The sequence below is a fragment of the Pseudorasbora parva genome, chromosome 16 (genome assembly GCF_024679245.1).
Source record: "Pseudorasbora parva isolate DD20220531a chromosome 16, ASM2467924v1, whole genome shotgun sequence".
Lineage (NCBI taxonomy): Eukaryota > Metazoa > Chordata > Actinopteri > Cypriniformes > Gobionidae > Pseudorasbora > Pseudorasbora parva.
The window spans coordinates 29715000-29736817 of record NC_090187.1 but is presented as its reverse complement, the minus strand read 5'-3'; the positions used below and the strand labels follow the sequence as shown (position 1 = coordinate 29736817).

General features: G+C 37.6%; 1 protein-coding gene across 3 annotated transcripts in view; it reads right to left on the bottom strand.

Annotated features, from left to right (window-relative positions):
- Window positions 1-21818, bottom strand: part of bicd1a (bicaudal D homolog 1a) — a 53996-nt gene that overhangs the window by 17356 nt on the left and 14822 nt on the right. For all 3 annotated transcript variants that reach the window (XM_067420209.1, XM_067420210.1, XM_067420211.1), the window contains exons 2-4: window positions 7450-7662; window positions 3364-3516; window positions 2127-2603 (exon numbers count right to left, since the gene is read on the bottom strand). In XM_067420209.1, the coding sequence (XP_067276310.1) occupies window positions 2127-2603; window positions 3364-3516; window positions 7450-7662 (843 nt within the window). The remainder of the gene's footprint in view (window positions 1-2126; window positions 2604-3363; window positions 3517-7449; window positions 7663-21818) is intronic.

Below are 21818 nucleotides of genomic sequence, written 5' to 3'. Positions count from 1 at the left end.
GGCGGCAATAACAGGCTTCTGGCTATGTATTTGATAGCAATACCACATAGCTAAAGAAAACATTCCCCAGAGGAGACTCTTAGATGCAAACATGTTATATAATACTTTATTAAATCGATCTGTTTAGACTATGTGGATGAATTTATGTGTGGTAACATTGTTTTTTTTTTCTTCTTAAATGACCAAATGCCCATAGTTTTTTGTTTCAATAGATCATCACATATAGATTATGTATTTTATCTTAAAATTCTAAATCAATATTTTAATAAATTGTTATATATATTATATATGTTTTTATTATATTATAAGCTACATTTTTTTGACATCCCAGTGCATTTCATCCTTTAAGCAGATGATGCTCTCTATGTTTCTGTGTCCAGCCTGGCAGATTTTCTATTCTTGTCCCATGCTGTCTCTTATGCTGAATATGCCCGTGGCGCGCGCTCACACACACACACACGCACGCACGCACGCACGCACGCACGCACGCACGCACGCACGCACGCACGCACGCACGCACGCACACACACACACACACACACACACACACACACACACACACACACACACACACACACACACACACACACACACACACACACACACACACACACACACACACACAAATACATTACTGTGTCCTGCTTTTACAGGGACAGCCACAAAGCATTCGCTCATAATGGTAATCAACCTGACAGTAGCCTCCCGAAGCACAAAATAGACCATTGCATTTACTGCATTCAATTTTCCTTCAATCATATTTACACTTAAACTGTTTAATACCAGCTAAGGTATTTTTTCAGTCAGTACAAAAATGTCTACGTAGAAGTGTCAAAGGCATGAAAATGTGCAAATATGGAAGGCACCACTTAGATGTCCATTAAAACTGTCCATTGAAACAATAACTTGCATGTAAAGTTTAAGGTATTTGTGTTTATTTCTAAAGTAGCATTTTGGCTCATTTCCATCAAGTTGTACGGTACAGTACAGTTCAGCACGGTACACAATCATTTCCATTTCCATTTCGATTGTTAGAAGTTAGGGTTAGATTTCGTTAGAAGGTTTGAGTTAGGGGTAGAGTACCAAAATGGCAAACCATGGGACCCTTCTGTTGGGGTACCTAGCACAGTAGTCCGGTACCTAAAGGGTGGAGCTGGACTCACTGCAGAACATTGATTTAGAATCGTCACTTGCGTGTGCTTTTTCGTTTGCTTTGCGTTTTTTGTGTGTGACTAGAACAAAGCTTGTCTTCTTCTTGTGGCAAACAGCCACATGCCGAGAAGCAAGAACAAAATCTGCTGTATGTTCTCCATTGTTGTTTATTGTGTCGCTTTTTTCTTCACGTGAGAATGTTGTCAATCACTACACCACGCCTATTAAGTAAAGGTACTGTTGGTGGTGGAAATGCAAGCCATATTAGGGTTTACCATCCTGAATTGTATTGTTCTGTACTGTACCGCTCGGTGTAAACAAGCCATAAGATGCCACCAAAATGTAATGAAAAGTTCTTCACATAAGTCAGTAGACTCAGTATTTAAAACCCATTTAATGCAATGGATAACAGCTATTTTTCCCCCAAAGCCCCCCTTATTGATTTACCAAACATTTTTACTAAAAAGGCCTGAATGAATTAAATAGTCATTCTGACAGATAAAAAGAAAAAATGAACGGAAAACTGTTAGAGGGCATATCAACATGATATTTAAATGATATATAATGTAAATTATAAGCCATACATTGGGGGGGGGGGGGGTATTTTTATTTTACAGATATTCCTACATGAGCATGAACCATGCTTAAAAATAATTAAATAATGACGCAAATAGCAGTAAATTGACTCGTGCAAACCTTAGTAAATCACCTTTTCATGATTCATTTAAATACTCTCACCCAATAAATTTTGCGTCTGAAAAGGAAACTCTTACAAATTCATTTGCAATAAGATCCGCCGCAAAAACACCATTCACGCCTTTTCAGCACTAGTTTTTCACTGCGTGTCTTAAGTAAATCCTAACAGTAGTTATCTAAAAGAGGGTTTGTGCTGACGCAAGTCTCCAGTTTCATTTCATAATCTGGTTGTGTCAAAATCCTTGCATATTTTATGCCTTAAGTGTCATGTGACTAACCTGTAGAAGCTGTTGCTTGAGTTTCTGTATCTCAGACAGGTTGAGTTCGCTGAAGAGATCAGAGACGGGGTGCAACACCTCTCCCTTCCTTCCACCCGGTCGGTGATATTCTCCGTTCAACTTTGGTCCATGCCCATTGCACTCATTACACCGGTTACTGTCCTCATTGTTGGGGCTAGACTCGGATGCAGATGTGCCGTTGGTCGCCGCCTCCTCTGCGAACTTCAAACCCTCCACGGCAGAGATGGCCAGGTGGGTGCTGGCTCCATACACGCTGTCCGTCAGGCTGAGCTGATGGGCCAGCTCCTTTCTGAGATTGTTCTTTTGCTCTCTTTCACTCTTCAGAGCATCCAATGCCTCCTCCAACTGGCCTTCAGAAATATCTTTTAAACGCAAAGCATCTTCCAGCTGGCTGTTGAGGAGCACTGTCTCTTCCTCAAGTACTTTGATTTCATGCTTTAGACCTTCAAATTCCACCTGTACATTTAAAAAGGTTTGACAATTATTATTATTATTATATATTTAATTTATTTTTATTTTCAATTTACTAAATCACAACCTCAGTACCTAATATAGCACTGAATAAAATATATAAGAATAGAATAAGTATATATATACATTTAGCTGATGTGACTAAAGTACATATTTTGTATATTACACTATATTGTATACTATAATTTTAATTAATTAATTATTATTAGTATTACTATTATTCTGCAATTTGGTGGGTTACTAAAAATATGTTATCCAATAACTACTGAGGTCATTTGGCTTTCTTAAAAGGTACACACAATGTAATTAATTTGCTCAAAGTAGAACATGTTCTTGGGTGAAAATGCTTTCTCATCAAATCCTCCCATTCAATCATAGTCCCTCCTAACTCTTACCTACTCCTAAAATCAGAGGAAATCATTATGAAAATGTTGTTGTAACCTCTGAACCCCCACCTTAAACCTAGCTGTCAAATCTGATTAGTTAATACAAAGTTTTCCAGGATCAAGTTAAACTAAGATGGTGATCCAGGAACATGTTCTACTTGGATATAGTAGCTTGAATGTTACGCTTGGAGGAAAAACAGCCTGCTTAATTTTGAGGGTGGAAAATAGGGGACTAAGCACGAGAAACCTCACTAACATAAGTGTGAAGACAATCTATATACCCGATAAGTAGAATAGTGTGTGTGTGTGTGTGTGTGTGTGTGTGTGTGTGTGTGTGTGTGTGTGTTTGAACAGTATACCTGATTCTGCTTAAGTGTTGACACTAGTTTCTGTAGAGTGATGTTCTCTTCCTCCAGTTCAGTGTAGTCCTGCAGCAGTCTGGTCTCTCTGAACTTATACTCTCTTATTTCCTCTCTCATCCTGCTCCTCTGTAGCTCTAACATCTCATTATTCTGAAAGAGAGAAAAGGACAATACAGAGTCATTTGGTTAAGCATGACCCCATTTCAGAAGAAAAGATGACTGACAAAATAAGCTTATTAAAGAGGTAAAACATTTTTTTGATGTTCTGGACAGCATAGTTTGAGGGGTTTGTCTTCTCCGAGGAGGCAAGGGAGGCAATTCTTTTTCATACACAAATGAGCCAGGTTTTAGCAACCATTTATCTCAGTTCATTTAAAACTAAACATCTGGTTCTAATAACAATGTTTACTATTAGTATTGTTATTATTTTTAATATGCCTTTCTCACTCTCAATGCAAAAAAGAGAGAGAGAAAAGGGCGATATTCTGGACATTAAAAAAAAGTGTTTACACTCAAAAATTCTGCACATGGACACAAGGAGAGATTAGGCTATTGTCCATGGTAAGTTTAAAGTTATAAGATTTATTAATATTGGTTGTAGTGTTGATTAACATAAATTTTAGTTTTAGAATAAGTTTCCAGCAAACAAGCAGAAAGTTGAAAAGGCAGAAGGGAAATCAGGCTAATATAAATCTGGCTTTCGTTAGCATAGCAATGACAGCCCAGGCCAAACTTCTGGATAATCTGCCTAAGAGACAATATATAAATACTAAACAGAGTAGGACCCAACAGCGACCCCTGAGGGACACCCAGTAATGGCACAGTCTGAGATTTATTAGAACCCAGGTAGACAAATTGGGAATGTTATGAGAGATACGATGCAAACCAGTTCAATCTGTGATAATTTTGAAATATGCAATGTTAACCAAGGACTTTATGACATTCTCTGGAAAGAGGGTAGCTGTTTAATTTATTAAAACAAAAAATTAGCAGAAATGAAACCTATATTTAGAGCCTCATTATTGCCATTATAGTGGTGGTATGTGGGAATATGCCATTATGATTTTTGTAAGCTATACATAAAGATCCATAAGGTCATCACTCTATAATGATTCTGCTACTTGTGCAGACAGGAATTCTGGGTAACAAAGTGCTTTCCATCAGAGGAAACCCTCAAGTCAGCACTTTCTTTACATATCTCTTACACTCTAAAGTCCCCAGCCTAAAGCTCACTCCCATCCGGTTCACGACACCAAATGTAACTGTTCTGATTCGATCCGCTCCGAGTGGTCTCCAGCATGGGAGACAGGCACTTACATGCAAAAGACCGCAGCTACTAGCATCACTTGCTAGCAAGCCTCTTGAGGCATTGGGGAGTGAAGATTAGATGCACAAATCCTACTGGCCTATGTCCATAACATATACACACATATATACATTTTACATACTATACTGTAGTGTCTATGACATTTTTTTCCTAGACATTCACTTAAGCAGCAACTAATTTATCTGAAGCTGACTCCAATAAATGTGCCACTAATAACTGGAATAAGAGGTTTAAACTTTGTTATAGTGTGAGATATATTGCACACCCTGGCAGATGACCTTCCCATGAGCTGGGATATTGATTACTGTACACGATATCACAGCTCACCCAGAGGATGTGATGTCTCATTGCATATTTTAAGCAATGCCGAGCCAGTTCAAATGAGCAGGGCATGAACTCCAGGGGATTACTGAACAATTATATCCTACTACAGCTCTATTGTAGCAGTGGTAATCATGGGCTTCACACACTCAGGGGTCAGGAGTAGTGCAGCAAACCTAGTATGTGCTGTGCCAGAAACTGCTACAGTAAAGCTGGTTATAAGGCTGAAATGCTTCACACACATTATGAAGTACATAAAGGCTCAAATTAAACCAGTGCCCTCAAATGGTATTTCAGAGATAATGACTTGCAAACCTCCCTTCTGCCCTACAAACAGAAGGATCCGCCCCAAACTCAAACAACTGGTGCCACAGTTTAGTCAAAAATTGCTCTTTTATTGCTCCTGTACATTAAATTAGAATATGATTTTTTTTAACATTTAATTTTTAAAGTACTATATATATATATATATATATATATATATATATATATATATATATATATATATAGTGCTTCTAGTAAACACAGAAACTGGCGAACGGCGGTCTTTCGAATCAGCTTTGACCGCGACTCTGGAAGACTTGGAGTTAAGCTTTTCTCTGAGAAAAGAACAAAGAACGGCACTGAAGTCATTCTTAAAAAGGGAAGATGTGTTCAGAGTTTTGCTGTTTAATCTGTCAACTAGCTCTGCTTCACCTTCGTTGCTCTGGTTGGTTGAAGCGCTATGCAATTGTGTGCACGCCTTGCAGAGGGAGTTTGAAAGACAACCGTTTATCCCGCCCCTCAGATTGAGTCCTGTCAATGGTGAGTTTCCAGACCAAACATCTTGATGCGGGTCTGGCTAGTCAGGCTAAAGTGAAATGGCTTCTCTAACAAGAGAAATTGAAGGGCGGGACTTGATTTTGTCCATATACTAAAATGACTGGATTCGTATTCGTTTTGGAAAGTGTTTTTTTTCTTCCGAGTATGGCCCTATATTACATCATAAAGAGCGGAATTCCTTGTATGGGCACTTCCTCCAGATCAGTGTGTGCTCACTTCAACAAGAGTGAGCGCAAGATCACATCGACAGCGCTTTTGTTTTAAGACCACAAAATGTCACAAAATAAGTGTTTTTGGTTGTGAGGGAAAGATAACCTTGTTCAGGTTCCCAAAGAATTCAGCATCAAGTGTTTTTTCCGAAGCAGCAACAGAGTTGTGCAAGTGTGTTTGTTTGGGGCATTTCGGAGACGAATTTAGTTTATTTCCATGATTGGATGGTTGTGGTTTGCTATTGCTGTGATTTCATGCGATGGACAGGTTGTCCCGCCCTTACACCAGTAAACAAGTCATCAGAGAAGAGATGTCGTTGCAAATGCGAGGGGAAGTTGTTTAAAAATAAAATAAAAAATGTATATATATATTATATATATATATTATATATATATATATATATATATATATATATATATATATATATATATATATATATATATATATATATATATATGTATATATATATATATATATAATATATATATACCAGCCGTACCGAATGGTTCAATATTAACTTGAGAATAGTGCCATCCCTTTTATATATATATATATATATATATATATATATATATATATATATATATATATATATATATATATATATATATATATATATATATATATATATATATATATATATATATATATAGGGGCAATACACAATCACAATACAACATATATTGTATTGTGATTATCATATGTATTATATTCTATTATCATATGCACTGATAAATCATTTATAATAAATACTGCAATATCATAAAAAACACAAATGGTCAGTTTTGATTTCATAGTGATACCATAGTTTTAATATCCCATGCATTTTGCTTAATAGATAAATTGCTCATTTAATGGATGTTTAGGGAAATTTACACAAATAATAAATATATAAATACATATAATAAATAATAAATATATATTTTTAAACATTCTAAAAACATACAACTGTATGTAAAATGAAATTAGAATGACATTCCATTGATTATTAGAGCTATAAAATGCTCATCTAGGCTGTCAGAGTACCTGTGTGTACTGTAGTAATTAAGCTATACTAAATTTAAGGTATGTGACCCCAGCGTGAAAAACGTAGTGAAATTCTCTGTCTCAGGGCCACAGTGACCGCACGTGTGTACAGTGTGTCTTTGTGCCGACCTCAGGGTATTTCTCTTATGCCCCAGCTTAGCCATGGATTTGCCCCCTACAATGCACTATGGCGACAGTCTCTGACCCCGACACCATTGACTGCTGACACACACCACACACACAGACTCACTGCCCTCAAAACAACCCTTTGGTCTAAGATGTTATAAGTTGAATAAAATCACTTACTTTCAGAAAGGGTGTATTGTGAATTGTGTGCTGACGGCGGTTACACCAGTACAAGAAAATACACAACTCACCTCTCTTAGTTCTTGCAACAGGGTGCTGAGACGTTCGGTCTCCGCTTGGGCATTGGAGGCCACAGAGCCGCTCAGTTTGAGCTGGCTTTGAAGGTCCACCAGACGTCCCATGTAATAGGCCTCTTTAGAGGCAGACTCCTGCAGCAACGTTTCTTCGTTTGTCTCACCATCCTCGGCTACTTTACGCTGGTTGGTGTAGGCCTGACCGAATGCCTGGAGGAAAAAAAATAACAGAGACTGAGGTATGGGGAGTGTTCAGTTTAAATAAATGTCTACAGAAATAATGGGTATGTTACAGCATATTACCAAGTGTTACCATATCACTGTTTTTTGCAGTATGCACTACCATTCAAAATTGTGGGGCCAGTAATTTTTTTAAGTTAAAAGGATGCGTTAAATAGATTAGAAGTAACAGTAAAGACAATTAAAACAATTGGAAACACGATTCCACAGTCTTTTGCTACTATGTTTACACAAATTAAAGGACAACTAAGGATAATTAACACATGGTTACTGAGTAGATCATTTTCTGGGATGTGTTTTCAGGAAAATTAAATGTAAAGAGTTTTATCTCTAAAAACAGATTAGCTTATAACGCTAGTATAATGGGGCATAGAATAAGTCAAATTAAATCGCTAGTTAATACCACTAACAAGGTTCAAAATAGCCTCACACTAACACGGTAGCATAATGAGGGTCCCAACATGCAAACCGAAGGATTGAGAACTTTGTAAGTGTACAAACAGTTTAATAAGAAGATACGGACAGGCAAACAAAGTCTTGACCAGTCGAGCCACGAACACATTCCTCCCCATAAATATATTTAAATGAATCATAAAATGGCCCTGATATGTCACTAGACATTAAGAAATCATGTTAATTTAAAATACTTATATTACTGACAAAAGTTGTCCGGCCAGGATATTGTCATTTAAAAGTTGTTGTTGCAGCCCTCAACTGATGTCGATGTTGACATGTTGTGTTTTGGCCTGATGCTCCGCCCTCCACCTATCTACCAATCACAAAGTCAGTAGTGTTTCGGCATCCGGGAACCTCATTTTCACCAGAGTTGTCCTTTAATTTGTGTAAACATAGTAGAAAATGACTCTGTGTGCTGCACAATTCAGAGAAAAGCATACTTGGGAACTCTCAACTTGAAGTTTCGGCAACTGAAAAACTAGAAATCTTTACACATATTAACATTGCAAAAGAACATACTGAATTGTGACAAATGATCAAGCAATTAGCACATTGATGGATATGTGCCATTAGGAAAGAGTCAAGAACAATTTTGCACCTAAACAATTAAGTGAATTTCTCAAATATATACTATGCTAAATGACAGCAAATTAAACCAATAATATGATCTGACAACCAGCAACATTATGATATGACTGACTTGATCTTGTTTAGATTTTACTGAGATGTCAGCACTCAACAAAAAAAAAGACACCGGCAAGGTATGCCTCAATGTTATGGTTGGATGGTACAAAATGTGATGTGTTTGTTAATGCAAGATTAATGTCATTTGAATTTAAACAAAAAACAAAAAACCTCCTGGTGAAGAGAGCCCACATTTCAACATCACCTCATCGCTCACATCACCTGCCCAGTCTAAGTGGTGCACTTCAAGGTAACTGAGATAATATTTCAGCTGCTCGCTCTGATCAATAGAAACAGTGTTCCGATTCCCCTGACACAGGTTTTCACACCATGCAGATCCAGCGTTTCATGACTGAATCATCCTGTCTTGTTTGGAAGATTACAGTAGATGGTAAACAGGAAAGAGGAATGAGCCAGGTTTAAAAGTCTGTTTTCAATAACAGATATATGAGAAATCAGAAATCAATATATGAGGTTTATTAAAAAATGAGAATTAAATAATTCAATCCTCATTTTATGATTTACCTATATGTAGCCTACATTACCACATGCGATAAATCAATAAAGCACATCAGAGATCATAATCCTCTGGTGCAGGTTGTAAACTGTATCTCTGTGACGTTCCCAATACCTAGACTATTATGAGCAAAGCATAACTGGGATGAGTACTAGAGGCCTTCCATCAAAAGAGAAAATCATTTGAAGATGTACTAAAAATCCATTGGAGTACCAGTAGATGGCACCTTGCAGCAAATCTGACTGAAATTGGGGTGGTTAAAAAGTTGCTGACGTGGAGAGAAAATGTCAAATACTAGAATTAAAGCACTGAATCAATTCCATTACTAATTTACAACAATATGTTTACATGCATCCAAGGTAAAAACAAAAAAAACAAAAAAACACTTCATTGTAGCACCGTCTCTTTTCTCAGAGTGTCTTAACAGTTTTAACAGTCTTTTTTAACAGAAAGATTTGGTCTCTCTAAACTCCTCCTTTCTGAGAGCCTACTCTGCTCTGATTTGGCCATCTGTTGGCCTGTTGTGATTGGTCTATCGCTTACAGATGTGTGTTGAAAATTAAATGTCAATTACCATATTTGAGTTTTGGCTCAGAAGGCTTCCTCAGCACTTATAAACACAATGATAGAAACAGTAACAATGCCGCTGGTTTTATCATATCAATCCTGATCCTTTGTGCATGCAAAGTGGATTTGCCTTTGCAGTGCACAAAACAGCATATTCTGTAAATGTTGACAACACGAACCAAAGTATTCCAGGCCTCAGGTTCAACTTTGAGGGCGGGTCAAAGTTGTTCATTGGCAGTCAATGAAGACCATAGTTGGGCATTATGCAAATTTGTTATAAACTAAAGTAGGTTTGTGCAGAAAGTGATACTGAAATTACTGACGACATTTCAGGCAGTTCAGATTTGGTTCTTTCTTTGGCCAAAAACTTCAAATGTTGTGCACGTTGATCTTTGAAACTAGTAAAAAGGTAATATCTGAAAAAGCATGTAGAGGCACTTTAAGAAACACAATATTTCAAAAGGTTGTTTGTTAAATCCAAAAATAGAATTATATGTAAATATTTACACATAAATTTATAAATATTTTTTTTATTTTATAAAAACATTAAAAAAAATAAATGTATTACAGTAAGGGAAATTTAATTGGACAACGGGTTTTAAGTTGCCATGAAAATGTCACCATGCAAAAAAAAAAAAAAAAAATTATAAATCATAACAGTAAGTCATTATTTATCACATACACAGTTTAGCCTCATAAGTAAATCCGCACATTAGAATGTAAAACTTTCCTTTTTAGTGCCTTTAGTGGATCTGAGTATATTGTTTTGTATGTAGTAGTTGTTTCTGCCACAGGCCATTTATCATACTCGCCCATTTCATGAACACGAATAATAAAGATATTCCTACTACATTATTTTTGTATTATTGTCAAGATTTTGATTTATGATGCACTTTGCAGTTTTCACAGGTTCTATTTAATAATCTGGCTTCAGTGGTTAAGAACTCACTGCCACAAGATTATCAGTAAATAATAAATTACATGTTGGTCAATATCTACACAAAGCTATGGCTTCAGAAGCCTAGTAAATACAGTGCACAAGTTCTATGAATAACGCTCACAGCTTTTCTTTAAAAATGTTCCACTCCTTTTGACTGCTGAACTCTGGAGAGAATTAAGACACAAAAGCAAATGGATACACCACTTTCATTAATTCAGTGACAGAAGTGTGAATAAGCTCTCATTGTGATTTAAAACGAGGGCCTGTCACTGTCCCAGGATCCCTGCTGAAGGCCCTCTGCCTCGCAGCTGCGCTCTGAGAGAACAAGAGACTCATATATAGGACTCACATATAAGACGTTGCTATGACCACAGAGACTGGTTCTTTGCTGTATAATGTAGGAGGCAGATGGTTTGTGGAGAAGTGTGTCCGCAAAGCCGACTTTCTCCATCTGTTTTCTTTTATTTAGAGCGGGGTGGTCAAGATATGATGCTCACTCAAAAACTAGTCTCTAAATAGTGTCTGATTTTAAAATGTATGCAAACAAAACAAATACATTACTGAAGCACACTTCTATTCATTTTGTAAAAAATATATATTTTTATATTTTTGAGAACAGAAGTATGATGTTTTTGCATGCTTGTATTTCAGAGAACATCACAGTCACTGCGTAGCCTACATTGTGACTAACGTTATATAAACATGCAATATAGTTTACAAGAAAACACGAGTCTAAAATGTAGTTTAAAAAAATAAAAACAAAGAACTGAAAGCACTGGTTTTGGTTTTGTCCAAGCCTGCAGCACCCCTCTCAGAAACTGAAGCCTCCGCGCCTCGATCGCCCCCAGGTGACCGGTCCCAGTATAGCCGCACCTCCGTGTTTTCTAATGGACGCGAGTCAAACGAAACAATCAAATTACACTTCAAATATTCGAAGAAGAGCATTCGAGTGTTCGTGTATGCTGTTGCCAGATATATATATATTCCTCATTAGTGCCAGCACGGATCGGTCGAATGAGGCATCTATGTACACATATGATCGCGCTGTTATTTTGCCCTTTTTGGCGGAAGTAATGGCATTGGGAATACTGGATGAGATTCGTCTGATATGAGTATAAAATAATACCATGAATACTGATCGTTTTGTGTTTTAAGACATCATTGTGTCGCCACGAGCCACAGGGTTTAATATGGATTCGTAATGTCTATGTGTTTTTTACTCATAGTGTCTGTCATAGAACCCCCCCCCCCCCCCCATTGACATGCATTATATCAGCAATGGTAAGGTCATTCAGTTTCTTTACTTTTAATGAAAATCATTGTGTGTTGAGCATCTGTGACTTACTTTCAGTAGTTTGTGCATTGGCTTGTTAAAGAGATACTCCACTGGTCATCTGCGGCTATGCATTCTTCATTGGCGCTGTCATATCGGGCTATAACATGTCATATAGCCCATAATACACTCTGACACGTTCATTTTTTTCCAGCATTGTTGCGAGGAGTAATGTGGTTTCAACAACCAGATGCGTTTAGACTTTAGTTTTGAGTGTAATGCAGCCCAGACCACCTCCTGAAGTGGCTCTTACTATTTACTTTTGTGTATTTATTCTAAATGAGAGTTTTGTTTGATACATTCAAGAAGCGTGTTTTCCTTGAGCAGGTAAAATTAAAGGTTCAGTTCATATACATAACTAACTGACAAAATTATATATACATGATGATGCAGAGCATCGTCAATGCATTGTGATGAATCATGATATCAAATTGAACCGAATCGATGCTAATCATAATCGAACCAAACCATGAGTCCAGTGCAGGTTCACACCCTTACAGTGCACATAAGAACTTAACAAAACAAAACTCCCGTTATAGGCAAAAAATCTTATTTACATTGTGTTTGCATCTATTTACATTATATTAGTTATGATGAAAGCATTTGTTGGTGTGCAGAAAACGAGTTGTAATGACGAGATCACTGCATTCATGCGCTCAACATGTCTGTGTTTAGCCACAATGATCCCCACTGCAACCTTTTATGCCACAAAAATATGCTACATTTTCGAGAGACTTCCATGTAATATTTAGCTATTTCATATACAATCAGAGGGCTAGAATCAGGGTAGGTAAAAGGCCTTTTATTTCTGAATTATGACAATGTTTAATGTAAAAATAATACTAACATTACAAGTGCACCCCACGAAACATCATAAAACAATAAAACAATGCAGTTCATGACCCCTGGTCAAGCAAATATTTACCTGTTATTTTACAAAGTGAGAGCACACTTCTTTTTTGTTGTTGATATATGATTCAGACATGTTTTTGACAGATTTTTTGACAATCATTTATATAGATTTATTTTCGTTGTTTGATTTTCGATTTACCTGTCACTAAACATGCCATTAAAAACAGCAACTGCCGCAATAACATTAAACTCCATGCTGTGTAAATTAATGTGAATTCTTTCACCGCTTTCACGTGAGCGTGTGCATATGCATGGGAAACAGATAGAAAAGACAAAAGAGTGGGAGAAAGAGAGAGCTCAGAGCAGTCATCAGTCAGTGCTGTCAGTGATTTGTTGCAGACAGTCATGGTCGCAGCATCTGCATGTCAGTGACAGCAGGACAGGAGTCTGTTCTGTAACGCTGCCAGCACAATTCAGAAAATCCTTGTTATTTCCATAACAGCAACAGTCCAACCTTGCATTATGTCTCATTCATTCAAAGGTATTGGCGGTCAGTATGGATTTTGTGTGTCTTGAATGTAAGTGAAACATGCCATATAGTATTGTATCGGTTGAATTAGCAAGACCTTACAAGATTATATGTATTTGAAAGTAAAATGTATTATTGCATGTAAGGCAACAATAATAAACTGCATGCGACAACCAACCTTTAAGCAAATAAACCAGAGAATAATTGGCAAAACAAATTTCTGCACACTCCTAACTAAGCTCACGACTTCTCTCAAAAATACACCAAGGATTTATGTAAGCAAAACAGAATCTAAACATAAATCACACACTGATTTGAATTCTGACATCAGCATATGGTCAAAACAATGTCTTAAGCAAAGTTTGAAGCAAAAGCAAGCTCATCACATTCATTTTTGTTGCTCCACAGTAGATATACTGTATATAAAGTACATGTGGGCATTTTTCCCAAGCACTTCAAACTTGGAGATCTGTGATATAATGCATATGGAAAAACCCAACTGTTAATATACATTTTTAAAGTAATATATATATATATATATTATAGTATATATATATTATAGCAGTGGAGAAGACGTGCTCTGGAGTGCTCTGGATCACGCTTTTCTGTCTGGCAATCCAGTGGACGAGTCTGGGTTTGCTGGTTCCTAGGAAAATGGTACTTGCCTGACTGCATTGTGCCAAGTGTAAAGTTTGGTGAAGGGGGATTATGGTGTGTGGTTGTTTTTTTGTGGTTGGGCTTGGCCCCTTAGTTCCAATGAAAGGAACTCTTAATGCAGCATACCAAGACATTTTGGACAATTTCATTATCCTAACTTTGTGGGAACAGTTTGGGGATGGCCTCTTCCTGTTCCAACATGCACCAGTGCAAAAAGAAAGGTCCATAAAAACATGGATGAGCGAGTTTGATGTGGAGGAACTTGACTGACCTGCACAGAGTTCTAACCTCAACCCAATAGAACACCTTTGAGATTCATTAGAGTAGAGACTGTGAGCCAGGCCTTCTCGTCTAACATCAGTGCCTGACCTCACAAATGTGCTTCTAGAAGAATAGCAAAAAAATTCCCATAAAAAAAAAAAAAAAAATGGGCAAGCGTAAAAATTTGAGCAAGTTTGACAAGGGCCAAAATGTGATGGCAAGATGACAGGTTCAGAGCATCTCCAAAACTGCAGCTCTTGTGAGGTATTCCCTGTCTGCAATGGTATTTAGCTATCAAAAGTGGTCTATGGAAAGAACAGTGGTGAACCTACAACAGGGCCATGGGTGGCCAAGGCTCACTGATGCACCAGCAAAGGCTAGCCCGTATGGTTCAATCAATCAGACAAGCTACTGTAGCTCAATTCTCAAAGGCAATGCTGGTTCAGATAAAAAAGGTGTCAGAATACACTGTGCATGTCTACACACTGCATAGCCGCAGATCAGTCTGGGTGCCCATGCTGAGCCTGTCCACCGCCAAAATGGCCAAAGGTGGGCATGTGAGCATCAGAACTGGACCACGGATCAATGTAAGAAGGTGGCCTGGTCTGACGTTTTATTTTACATCACATATCTATGGGGAACACATGGCACCAGGATGCACTATGGGAAGAAGTCAAGCCGGTAAAGGCAGTGTGATGCTTTGGGTCATAATGTTATGCCTGATTGGTATATATATATATACAGTGTATACACAAACATATTTCCTGAATGTAATTTTCATCATGTGTAACTGCTCTTAAATCAGATTATTCTCAGATGGATTATCTATTTTTCAAAACCTCAACATAACCTCAATCATAGCCAGCAGTATTAAGAAAACTACTGCTCTACTGTAGCAATAGTCTCATCCTCATATTTCTCTTTTAGACAAACATATTTGTGGAAAAGACACAAGAAGGCTAGTGGTCATGCAGCCAGTTCAGAGATTCATCATCATGACTCAGAGAGAGTGTGAGTGTTTCACAGGCTTCCTGTCAGAAGGAAAATAGATGGCAGTAGATACAGCAAGCCAGCATTATGGAGTCTCATAGCATAATATATTTGAAATGGACACATTAAAAAAAAAAACAGAAACCTCAAATATTGTAGTAAAAGCTTTGCAATAAAGCCTAATAATTATTTCACTGATATGTACTGCATGACAAATTACGACAAAAGAATACATATTTTACGTTTACGGCCAAGAGTACTGATGAGAATTAACAGTAGCTATACAGTTCAAAACCAATGTGATGGAAACACCTGGAACTTGTTGAGTTTTGGTGGGGTTCTAATCCCATATGCGAGGTAATTTCCTGTTGTTGTACTATTTATCAGGTACCACCAGAGTATGTTTTTAGGTTTTAGGGAACCAGGGTTGTTTTCACAGTCTCAGGAGGCTTATAAATCCAGGGTGGAGTTTGGCTAAAATGCTTTCCTCAGCAGTGAGAGAAAGCAAACAATACTATCTTCATTCTAGAACATACCCTGCTGAAAACACTAGCTTATTCCCGCATAAGCATCCATACTGTTAAGTTCTGGTTTGTTGCTGGTCTAGCAGGTGAACCAGCACAGTGTCACATGATCGACCTTCAGAATCCTTCTAATATGCTGTTTTGCTGTTTAAGAAAGATTTATTTCTAGAACAGACGTCATTTGTAACATTATACATGCCGTTACTTTCACTTTGATCAATTGAATGCAATCATGCTAAATAGAAGTATTAATTTCTTAATTTTTTTTTACTGACTAAAACTTTTGAACAGCATTGTATATTGATCAACATTATAATATTTTATACAAGTAAAAGTAAAACATGACATGCTTTACATTACAGTTCAAATGCTACATAACTTTGTGAAGAATTAGATATTAGCTTATACCACATCATTACAGACCCTTTTCAAATCTTAAATTTATGTCTAAAATACTAGAAAATGTTCAATCATGATTGTTCAATCATGAAATTTTTCAGTCAGGATTCGGGGTCTATCATAGCACAAAAAACTGTGCTTGTTAAAATTACAAATCCCTTAGTTTTAGCTTTTAACCAAGGCTGCATCTCAGTATCTTATCTTAGTGCTGCATTCGACACTAAATATCGTGACATACTCATTACAAAATTACAATAATATTCAGGGACAGGTATTAAGATGGTTTAGATCGTATGCATATGACTGTTACCATTTTTGTTTATTTAAACAGGGAATTGTTAAAGGGGTGATGAGTTGAGAAATCAACTTTCCCTTGAGCTTTTGATATATAAAAGGTCATGGTAATATAAGAGTATCCTGTAAGTTTCAGAGCTGAAAACTTCCTTGTTAGTCAAAGAAAAGCTTTTATAGACACCAGGCCCAGCAAACGGTCCTGTGCTTCATACTAACATCAGTGCACAACGAAACACCGCCTCTACAGAATCTACAGCGCGTCTAATCCAGTAGCCTCGCCCACCGACTCATGGAGGGCTCGTGCTAGCTGGTCAACAACAATAAACATGCCGAGGAAGATTAAGATATTGCGCTATTTGTGGTTGTGAAAGAATACAGAAAAATAAATAAATCATTGTGTTTGTTTGATAAAGATGTTTATGAGCCCTGTGATCGAGAAAATCATTCCTGTTGGCGCTTCAGAACTGAACTGACAGGGGAGCTTAAGACCATTAAATATGCAAATCTTCTCCAATCCTAGCCGTAAGCGTTTATTTCCAAGTCTCCAGTGCGGCACGCCCATCAAAACCCAGCGTTTTTGAGAGAGCCTAAAAACCAGTGTAGAAAATAGCCTATTACTCATTAGTTATGATGTTTTTGAATGTAAAAACCACATGAACATCATTAGTTGACCTCAGACAACAGTATAAAAAAATTAAAAATCCAGTTCACACCTTTAATGTCAGTAAATCATGGAGTGCAGCAAGGGTCTGTTTTAAGACCTCTGCTATTTTCAATGCTGCCTCTTCGTAATACTATTAGAAAACAAGTCTCAGATTAAATCTCTAAACTATCCAAGTTGACAAAGTGTGTTAAAGATATTATTGTATATATATATATATATAATATTGGATGAGCAGTCATTTTCATCTATTAAATTTGGATATCACCCGCCAATAATCATGATTTCAAAACCGACCTAAATAATCGTGATTATGATTTTTTTTTTGCCATAATCAAGCAGCCCTAACGCCCACTCCAGTTTGAATCCAGCATCTTATGAAGAATTCAGATGACCTAACACCTGTGAAGAGATGACGCCAACCCCCGCCAAGACTTCAGATGACACCAACTCTAAACCAACATGCACCACTGCCAAATTTTTTTTTATATATTGTAATCATTAAAACCACATCTTGTAATATTTGCTTTTGAGCTCATTGTTTCTGCCTAAATTAATACAGGATATTAGCTAACTGTAGGATTTGTATTATCTTAGAACTGTACATTATTGACATATGGACACCTAAACTACTAAATTGTAATTGTAGAATTGTTGAAACCTGCATTTTCTTTAAAGCTGCTTTGAAATGTATTGTGAAAAGCGCTTAACAAATAAAATCTGAAATGGATTGAACTGAATAGCATACTAAACCAGCGCACTTCCTGGTAAGTGATTATAAAAATAAGATGAAGGGAGGAGGAAACACTAAACAGTTTTTCAGCAAAACACCTCTGCAGCAATGCAGCACTTCTTATTCACTGCAACACATGTTCAGCTGACAATGGAATGCAGGGCGAGAATAATAGAAGCCTGTATTGCTCCATATCACCGTTTGGGGTATAATATGCCTGTGAATTAGGAGTGTATTAGGAGCCCAGAGCAGGAAAGAGGATTTTCTTTTTATTATACCTTGTTGAAAGGGATGGGCAGAATATGATTATGTTTGAGATTGAAATGCGCAGCATGCCTAGTAACAAAACCGACTATGAAAACAGCCTCGTATTTAGCTGAACAGAGCCTCTTAAATCTCTTATTTTGGGGAAGCAGCATTAATGCCTATCAGCCCTGTGCACTGCCAATAGGGTTGTCAGTTAATGTGTAAATTATCTGTATTACCTGTATAGCAGTTTACTTCAATGATAAATGGCTGCATAGCTCATCATACTAATACCGCATTAAATAATGTACAATACATTTCTGCACCCCTGAGGCAATGAAAACAAGCCCATTCATCACAGTTAAAACAGTATAAACCAGTATGATTTGGTATCTCTCTTGCTGTCTCTCCCTTTTTGTCTCTTTTTCGGAGACTAGTCCAGGTCTTGAGTCTTTTAGGGCAGTAAATTGACTTGTATAGAGGTTGTATTCCAGTCCTCTGCCTCAAGCATCTCATAACATCATTACTTAGTAGCCATCCTTAGAGAGCGAGTGTCCTACATACATGTTGGGAAAGGAACTGAGACAGGGCAGGGTCCCATCTAATTAGCACACAGGTCAGGAGCCATGGACCACAACCACCTGAACATACAAACACTGAAGGACAGGAAACTGTGCCACTGGGTAACATCCAAACAGGGTGTAATTGATGGCAGAGTCTGCTAAGTCTCATAACATGCTGGCATGGAAATAACATGGTAGTGGGGAAATGAGATTTAGTGGAGGATTATATTGATATAATCATACATGTCGGATGTCTACCATTGTGTCTACACTGGAAGCGTCCTTAGAATGTTTATTTACCACAGATCAGCTGTGAAATCATCATCATCATCAAAAATAAAAAATAAAACTGCTGAAAAAAATAAAAATACAAACATGGGTTAAAATGTTGGCATTTTAGTGAAGTGAACTCATATGAACAGATAGGTAGACATATGTATTTGGGTTCCTCTATGATTAATAGCAGTAATGAGAGAAAACTCTACAAAGTGAAATGAGTATGAAGTGTGTTCACCGTGATACACTCCATAAGGCAGGAAATAGATTTGTCACACTTAGTGAGAGAACAGATAGAAATAGAGTCTATAGTTTACATGATCTGCCTGAAACAGTCATAACAGAGACTTAATTCATTTCATTGTCAGAGCCCACAGTTTCTTTTACTGCAGGCAGTGAAGTTGCAGTCTAGAAAGCTAAAGTAAAGCAACAATCAATACACACCCCTGGGTAAAGCAGGCTATTTCCCAAAGTCTCATTGCAGCAGAAATAAACACAGTGTGAAAAAATGTGCAGGGTTCTAGCAGGGCCGTAACCACCATAGACATTTAGGGGGACACATCCCCCGAATAATTAGCAACTCCAATTTTGTAACAAAACAACTGTTTATATTTACAAATGCACTAGAATGCTCTCTCTGAAAATCATAAGACACAGCTACTAGATTAGGAAGTATGTGTATTCAGATACAGCCTATCTGGTGTTTTTATTGGCAGGTTTCAAATTATTATTTGACTAGCTCACTATGTGGATGCATCAGTTAAAGTCTACTCCAGCAGGGACTTACGAAACTGATAGGTCATTGATAGGGCCTTCTGGGTGGTTGCTAAGTGGGGTTATTAATTGCCCAAGTCAAAAGACACTATCCCTATTTGATCATTCATCATGGGAAAATTGTCACCCAGCTCAACCAGATGCGTAATTTGAGGTATCATCCATTCGCAGTAATTAAGATTAACATTCAAGATGTGCAACGAAATAGTGATGCTTCCTGTAGCAAGCGCCAATGATGTACAATTAGTCTACTGTACTGAAAATACTGTTTATTGGTAATAATTTGGAGAATAGTGCTGGCACACAATGCAACACTCATTTGCATCAGAGACTCAAATCAATATCTCTCACCTCTAGGGGATTCTTGAGAGATGAGGTCCTTTGTGCCAAGAGGTTAGGCTATGGGGGCAGGGCAGAAAAACTAGTTCCTGTCGACCAGTCTTTATCGATCAGCTCCTTGAACCTCTGCTGATGTTGTGAGGGGGTATTGAGGCTCTTACCATGTCCTGCTGTCTCTCACTATTTTTCTTTTCAATATTTTCTTCTGTCTAGGACAGGCAGATTTATGACTCCATAATGGATGACCTAGAAATGCTCTATGCCCTTTTGTGAGTATTCAAAAGAGGCCTAAGGTCAAAGAGTTAATCAGAGTTCTTACCATATTCCAACTACCTAACTCCACCTTTCAATGCCACTTACATTTTTACTTTGTGTACTACCATCCTAACTGCTCTCTCTTCATCATTTTAATAAAGAGTTACAGATCTATGACTTTGTGTTGGGCTTTATGCTCACAGCTTCATGCTCACTGTTAACTAAAGTTGTGGAGGCTAGTTTTGACATACTCAAGTGTATTTGCTGTCACAAAGCCTTCTGAATCTACAGTGTTGGGCAGTAGCAAGCTACAAGTAGTGATGCTACTAGTAGCTTAACTACATTTTTCAGTAGCTTGTCAGTAGCTGAGTTATTTTAAAACAATATACTAGTCCTTCTCAAAAAATTAGCATATTGTGATAAAGTTCATTATTTTCCATAATGTAATGATAAAAATTAAACTTTCATATATTTTAGATTCATTGCACACCAACTGAAATATTTCAGGTCTTTTATTGTTTTAATACTGATGATTTTGCCATACAAAAAAAAAAAAAAGTCAACCTTCAAATAATTATGTTCAGTTATGCACTCAATACTTTTGAATACGGGAATTCTTTTGCAGAAATGACTGCTTCAATGCGGCATGGCATGGAGGCAATCAGCCTGTGGCACTGCTGAGGTGTTATGGAGGCCCAGGATGCTTCGATAGCAGCCTTAAGCTCATCCAGAGTGTGTTGGGTCTCAACTTTCTCTTCACAATATCCCACAGATTCTCTATAGGGGTTCAGGTCAGGAGAGTTGGCAGGCCAATTGAGCACAGTAATACCATGGTCAGTAAACCATTTTCCAGTGGTTTTGGCACTGTGAGCAGGTGCCAGGTCGTGCTGAAAAACGAAATCTTCATCTCCATAAAGCTTTTCAGCAGATGGAAGCATGAAGTGCTCCAAAATCTCCTGATAGCTATCTGCATTGACCCTGCCCTTGATAAAACACAGTGGACCAACACCACAGCTGACATGGCACCCCAGACCATCACTGACTGTGGGTACTTGACACTGGACTTCAGGCATTTTGGCATTTCCTTCTCCCCAGTCTTCCCCCAGACTCTGGCACCTTGATTTCCAAATGACATTTCATCCAAATTTCATCCGAAAAAAGTACTTTGGACCACTGAGCAACAGTCCAGTGCTGCTTCTCTGTAGCCCAAAAGTGTCTTGACCTGGGGAATGCGGCACCCGTAGCCCATTTCCTGCACACGCCTGTGTACGGTGGC